Source organism: Ursus maritimus, unplaced genomic scaffold (genome assembly GCF_017311325.1).
Source record: "Ursus maritimus isolate PB19 unplaced genomic scaffold, ASM1731132v1 scaffold_16, whole genome shotgun sequence".
NCBI classification, from domain to species: domain Eukaryota; kingdom Metazoa; phylum Chordata; class Mammalia; order Carnivora; family Ursidae; genus Ursus; species Ursus maritimus.
The window spans coordinates 42,977,659-42,984,756 of record NW_024424008.1 but is presented as its reverse complement, the minus strand read 5'-3'; the positions used below and the strand labels follow the sequence as shown (position 1 = coordinate 42,984,756).

Below are 7,098 nucleotides of genomic sequence, written 5' to 3'. Positions count from 1 at the left end.
GGAACATGGTGTACTAATAAATAAATTCTATGTATTTGTAAACTAAGGATGATTCTGTCTTTCTTGTCTGCCTTACTGGACTCTTTGCTGAGGATCAGATGAGACCATGTATGTGAAGACACATTAAAGAATATAACACTAATACAAGATGAGAGAGGCACTATTATAGTATTTCCACCTGCTCCTCTCTACTGAGATGATCCAGTAACATTGTGTGAGAAAAAGATTTATGCAATATGACCTATTATATATTTATATAGCAAATAAAAAAGAGTCATTTTATTGTTATGTTAAGAGTAAACTCAGACTGAAAACTCAAGAGCCAAAAAAGGGGTGAGTTTTGGACACCATCCCAGGATGGTAGAAGGGGTGGGGTTTCTATTGTGATAGAAATGCAGGGGGTCAGGGAAGGTCTCACAGTATTGTTTAAGCTACCCTGCATTTCTCTCTGTGGTCTCTGCCCTGGGGGACCCCTCCACTTTGATGAATGTGGAGGGATTTAAAACGCATCCACTGTAGTGTGTGGAGAGGAAGCAAGCTCAGGCTGACCCTGCAACTGGCTGATGGGAAAAGAAGTCCGTCTCCAGTCTATATTCTTGACCATGCAGAATTTATTGAGAAAGAAAAGAATGTTGGGAGATGGGATAAGGGAAGGGCAGACGACAGAGAAGAATGGGTAACGGGGCATGGCTCCAGTCTATATTCTTGACCATGCAGAATTTATTGAGAAAGAAAAGAATGTTGAGAGATGGGCTAAGGGAAGGCAGACGACAGAGAAGAATGGGTAATGGGGCATGGAGAGGAGAGGAAAGGTGAGGTATTTGAACATCCTGTCTGACGCTCAGGCGGAGCAGATGTGATTAGTTATTGACTGGGAAGAAACAAAATATAAATCGAGCCCTGTAGGGTGATGGAGAATTTTTGCTGCCTGAGTCAGGGCAGGAAGCAAGGGCACAGGCTTCTAGGTCTTGTTGCAAAAAGATTGGTTCCGACAGCATATGATTTGCATCCTGGTTCCATGGGAGAAGAGGTTCATAGATGGGCACATGTTCTCACACCCCTGAACCATGAATTGGAGTTTTCCACCTGAAAGAAGCAGAGACAGACTGTAGTGAGCAGAAGGCTTCCTCCTCCGACCTTCGCCTTCATCCATGGTCCCCAGTGTCCCCGTGCAGGCACGACCAAGACCTCTAGCTTGTATATTCTTCCTCCTCCTCTCCTTCCAACTGTCTTTTCTGGGCCCTTCCCCACATCTGTTGTCCACTGCCTGCCTTGAGGGACTAGACAAACCACAAGGGAAGTCAGGCAGTGTGGTTCACTGGATGGCAGTAACCTTATTTTGGGGATGAGGAGTGAGTATAAGGGTAGAGAGTATGGGAATATAGCAAGATAGGTCTGGCAACCTGTGAACACTGACTGATAGACAATTCTTTATTCATGTATTCAGCATTTACTAAATGCCTAAATGTGCTAAGTGCTAGGAATATATACCCATGAACAAGACAGACACAGTCCTGAGCTTATGTTATGGTCAATGTCTCAACATCTCAAGGTGGTGCAACTCATGCATTTCTTTTACAGGAAGAGACAGCCAGTCTCCCTGTCTCTTTTTAAGACATCATAGACCTGCTGGGAAGGGCCTCTACCTCCCCATCAGTAACAAGAATTCTGCTCTTAATTCTTGAAAGGATAAGGTTCTCCTGACTCTCCAGTTTCTGGGGAATCACAGCTTGACCCCGCCTTGGGCTCCCACCACCCCAGTTGCTCCCAAGAGTACTCAAGTTAGTTGATGTGTTTCTCTGGCACAGACTGTACTATGAAGTCTCCACATACCTTCAAAGATCTTCTTTAACATGCACTGCTGGGAATTCTGAGTGGAGCAGACTCCCTCTCCACGAAGACATTTTCCTTGATCATTCATATATGAGCATGTGTGGCAATTTAATATTGGGCCTGCAAATTTAAGATAAGCCTGATGAAATTTCCTGATGGACCAGGCAGAGACCCATGAGTCACAAGGAGAGGGATGATGGACAGCAAGTAGCCTGGATACAACACATGTCATTGTTTGGTTCTTTGGGCATTTGAGGGCCCTGAATCTGATAGATCATAGTCTCTCTTCTGGACCAGGGGCAATTCCTTCATTATTACTGCTTCATCTATAATTTTCATTGCTGAAGAATCCCAAATTTCTCTCTATAATACTGATGTTTACTCCAATTCATATCCCCACTGGTTCCTGCCACGTCTAACTCCATAGGAGCCAAGTAGAGCTTTAATCACATGACTGGCTCCCCTTTTTACTCCCCCATCATACTCTCACCCACAAGGCACACTTAGAGTAAGAACTGACTGATTAATAAGCTATGTTAGAATGCTCTAATGTTGCAAACGCTGAAAGAGTGACCGTTCTCCGTTTTCAAGTTGACCTTCAACAATGTCAATTTGTCACAAAGGACATTCTTTTTGAAATGCTTCCATTTTGCCTCTTTTATTATCTCCATTGCCAACTCCCTAGTTAAGGAAGCGTAAAGAAATAGGAAGCATGTGAGCTTCGAAGTCAGACCAACTTAAGTTTGAATCCAAGGATTGCTACTTTCTAGCTATGTGCCGTTAGCCCCACTTCTCTCATCTGAAGATTTGGAATACTACTTCTTATGCAATGGGAGGAAATATGAAGTGCTTATGTCTGGGAATATCTTCAGGGGTCAAACTCTGGATCTTGTTTTCCTTTCTTGAACAACTCCTTTTTTAGTAAAAGCCCAAGAATTGCAGTTGTGCTGGGAACTTCTTTATGACTAACAGACAAAAGTGTGTTCATGCTCTATTTTCCGTGTATCTTCAGGGGTCAAACTCTGGATCTTGTTTTTCTTTCTTGAACAACTCCTTTTTTAGTAAAAGCCCAAGAATTGCAGTTGTGCTGGGAACTTCTTTATGACTCTAACAGACAAAAGTGTGTTCATGCTCTAATTTCCGTGTTCAGACAAAAGAAAGCCACCAGCTTCAGGGCTAGTCGTCTCTTTCCAGAGTTTGCGAGGCATTCTAACATAGTTTGTTGAGGCAGATTAAGCATGAAGCTCATGAAGGTTAGTGTCCCATGAGCCCCTTCCAAGGGAGCCGTGGGCATTTATATTCATAATTTCTTACATTGAGTGAAGTTGGAGGGACTGCAGGCATTTTGTATTTGTGTTATTTTATTTTTTTTAAAGAGCCCTCAAAATGGTTTAGCCTTCAGGGCTCCACAAAACGTATATCCTGCCTCCTGGTATTATTGTAAAGAGATGTCTGTGACGTGTTTGTGAACTAGTCTTTCTTCTATGCCCTCTCCTTAAAGGTGGGTTTCTTAATGTGCTGCCTATTTCTCCGCTGAAGTCAAGGACTAGCACCCGTCCAGATGCACCTCACCTGAAAATGTGCCTCACCTGAAAATGTGCTTGAAGGTGGAATGCCTGAAGGCTGTTCACCCAGTGGCTTTTCACCTGACGCCTGTTCACTTGAAGCCTGTTCAGCTGAAGCTTGTTCACCTGAAGCCTGTTCACCGGAAGGTTTCTCACCGGAAGCTTGTTCACCTGAAGGCTTTTCAGCTGAGGCCTGTTCACCGGAAGGCTGTTCACCTGAAGGCTTTTCAGCTGAGGCCTGTTCACCGGAAGGCTTTTCACCAGAAGCCTGTTCACCAGAAGCCTGTTCACTGGAAGGCTTTTCACCAGAGGGCTGTTCACCTGAAGGTTGTTCTCCAGAAGTGTGCTCACCTGTGGTGTGTTCGCCTGAAGTGTGTTCACCCATAGCATGCTCACCTGAAGTGTGTTCACCTGAAGCATGTTCACCTGAAGTATGCTCACTTGAAGTGTGCTCACTTGAAGCGTGTTCAGCTGAAGTGTGCCCGCCCGAAGCGTGCTCGCTTAAAGTGCTCTCGCCTGCAGAAGTCTCATATAAAGCCTCACCATCTGAAGGGTTTCCGAGTGAAAAGTACTCACCTGAAAATTGCTGAACTGAAGCTTGATGGTCCATAGAGCCAGGAGGCTCATCAGGCTGACCTGATGCTCCTGGGATGGAGAAGGAACAGAAGAGAGAGTGAAGGTGAGAGGAAGAATGTCCAGGACAAAGACTGCTTTTCTTATACAGTAAGGCTAATATGGGATTCCTGGGTTTCCTGTGTGCCTGGTCAGGCATCTGAAGGTATTGCAGATGTTGGAGGAAATCAACCCATTACCCAAGAGACCATGAAGGACGGAGGCGTTAATGAAACACACGGAGACCGCCTCTGGCATTTAAGAAAGTATTTTAAAGATCCACGTTATTAAGAAACATACAGGGGGACCCACTCACCCATGTACCAAAAGCACCCGAAGGGAAAATGGTGTGCCTCCCCGACAAAGCCAGCATCAGGAAATCAGTGTGCCATCGATCACATTATCAGAAGTCTACCACCAGCCCTCCCTCCGGTTCCTCTCTGGGTGAAAGGCAGGAAGGACGAAAATACAAAAGGGAAAGAGAAAGCAACTTGGTTCAATAGATAAGTAATTCTAGCTGAAATTGAAGGTAGAAGATTTTACCCTTTGGACAGGATAATTTTTAAACCAGAGATGACAAATATCTAATGAACCCACAAAAATGATCAGACCGGATTTAAGACGTTTTTATTTGGCAAATTCAAGTTCTTTCTTACACTGTGTCCCCAATCCATGTGGGTTGGACACTCAAAGTTGGGATCAGTTATTAAGATAAAAACATTCTTTGCATATTTATTTCTGAATTGAGATTCCTTGTGATGGACCATTTGTACCCACTTCATGTAGTTGCATGAGTTTTCTTTCTTTCTGTCTTTCTTTCTTTTTTTAAGATTTTATTTATTTGACAGAAAGAGGCAGTGAGAGAGGGAACACAAGGAAGGGGAGTGGGAGAGGTAGAAGCAGGCTTCCCACTGAGCAGGGAGCCCGATGTGGGGCTCGATCCCAGGACCCTGGGATCATGACCTGGGCTGAAGGCAGACGCTTAATGGCTGAGCCACCCAGGTGCCCCAGTTGCATGAGTTTTCAGTAAGATAAATTGTGAAGTGCCTAGTGTATTGCCTAAGTGTTCAATTAATTTTATTTTTCTCTCCTTCCCACTTCATACTGGGACTTAAGAAAACTCTTAGCCAGTCATTCTCTTCTGGCCAGTCCCTTCTACCTTGAATCCATCTCACCAATGACTATTAGACAAATATTCTTTAGGTAGGACTTTTCATTTTATTGAATGTAGCACCAAACAATTTGATTATTACTCTGTGATTAGACTGAGTAACCCAGAGGAGGGTGGGTAGACTATAAAGACTGAATTATTAATCCTAGCCAAAAGCTGAGAGGAATGACAAGATCTGTTGAGGACAAGGTAGCCTAGGGTGCTGAATTACCCTTATCTCTGTAAGAGTCCTGCCATAGATACATATATTCTGGGTAATTCACAGTCTTTATAATTGATGACTTTCTGAAAGACTAGGATTAGAATATGTTGATAAAGGAAAGGTAAGGTTTGGAAAGGCTTTGGGGAGGTTTTTATTTTTAAAAGTTGTTGCTGAATATTATCTGCTTGACTGATTCTTTTAACAGTTAACAGAAGTTTTAATAAAGAGATTTCTGATGTAGAAAGGAAGCTTGAAAGAGCACATTCATTTCTTAGTCGTTCTTAGAGTTGATGACTCACTGCTTCGCCACGTGGCTGGTATATACTACCATCTGGTAGCTATGTATCTACGTTTCTGAATCAACTTTTGACAGTCTAAAAGAGCAAAAACCAAAATCTCAGACAACCAACATTACGGAAAACACTTTGTCACTTAGCCGACAGTTCAGAGCTCATGGCCTCTCTCTTCTCCTCTAGGAGGAATGAGGGAACACAGCCCATCATGAATGAGGACCCTAAAGGGGTCCTAGATGGGTAGAACCTGGCCATGAAGGAGAGACTCTTAGGGTCTCTGGCCCATATCCCTGCTGTGCTCTGAGACGGCTTTCTGGGTACATCACATTCCCATCTCCTTGTATCTTTCCTTGCTACATTAACTACAGAAAGATCCCTTGCACTCAGTTCCTTGGGACAAACCTTCATTGGACTTCCACAGAACCATTAGGCCTATCTTCTCATCTCACAGAGCATCAGGTACAAATGGTGAGTGGCTGAAAGAAGTAGTAGGAATGAGACTGTGCCAAGCCAGCAGGCTTCTCTGATGGTAAAGCCATTACGAGGAGGAATCAACTGGCTCTCAGAGTTGAACTGGTTCAGCTATTTCTGATTCTGAGTCAGATTGGTTTGGGTAACTAATATTCTGGTCTTCTTTCTTCAAGGGCTGGAAGACCTGAAAGAAGTCTCCCAGAGCCAAGATAGGGGACTCACCTCTGGCACATCCAATCAGATAAAGACTCATTAGTAAGAGAAACTTCTTCATCTGGATTTTGGGAAAGAGGAGACCCTGGCGTAGGGCACCCAAGAGCTGTGAAGGAAAACTGTGAGCAGAAGCTCCCAATGCTAAGCTACAGCTCCTGAGAATTCTAGAACCTCAGAGACCACCCATGTGCCTCACAATGGGTTGAGCTCTGAGGTTCTCATGTTGGCTGCTCAGGCAGGATGGCTTTCTAACAAATCAGGGCGAACTGTGCGAGTGAAGGCTGATTTGCCATGTATAGCATGGTGTATGGGGGCTCTTTGCCCCATCCTTAAAAAAAAAATCATATTACCAAAATAACATATTCTCTTTGTAATACATTTTAAAAGCTATTTATTCTCTTTTTGAAATGTTCTTGACAGTGAGGTGTGATTGGCTGATTATTTTGTGTTTGGCCCTTTGAATCAGCCCCTTTTTTTGGCCCTGGAGGCTAATCTCAATTGTCTTGATCCCCTGACTGCTGATGGTGTTCACACTGGATTTAGCCAGTGGAAGATTAGAGGGGGAAATACACACACACACACACACACACACACACACACAGATTGAGATAAAAGTATTTATTCTATATTCTTCTTCCTTTTCATCCATGGTTTTTTTTGTTTTGTTTTGTTTTTGAAGATTTTATTTATTTATTGGACACAGAAAGACACAGTGAGAGAGGGAACACCAGCAGGGGG

At 43.6% G+C, this 7,098-nt stretch overlaps 1 protein-coding gene across 2 annotated transcripts; it reads right to left on the bottom strand.

Annotated features, from left to right (window-relative positions):
• Positions 1-702: 702 nt before the first annotated feature.
• Positions 703-4,481, bottom strand: LOC103660631 (sperm acrosomal protein FSA-ACR.1). Of its 2 annotated transcripts, XM_008688272.2 has the most exons (5): positions 4,327-4,481; positions 3,975-4,043; positions 3,423-3,749; positions 1,834-1,953; positions 703-1,086 (listed from the first exon to the last, which is right to left on the bottom strand). In XM_008688272.2, the coding sequence occupies exons 1-5, from the start codon at positions 4,328-4,330 to the stop codon at positions 962-964; spliced, it is 645 nt and encodes a 214-aa protein (XP_008686494.2). In that variant the 5' UTR covers positions 4,331-4,481; the 3' UTR covers positions 703-961. The 2 variants fall into 2 exon arrangements, with proteins under 2 accessions (XP_008686494.2, XP_008686491.2); XM_008688269.2 differs by having other exon boundaries at positions 3,423-4,043.
• Positions 4,482-7,098: the final 2,617 nt, after the last annotated feature.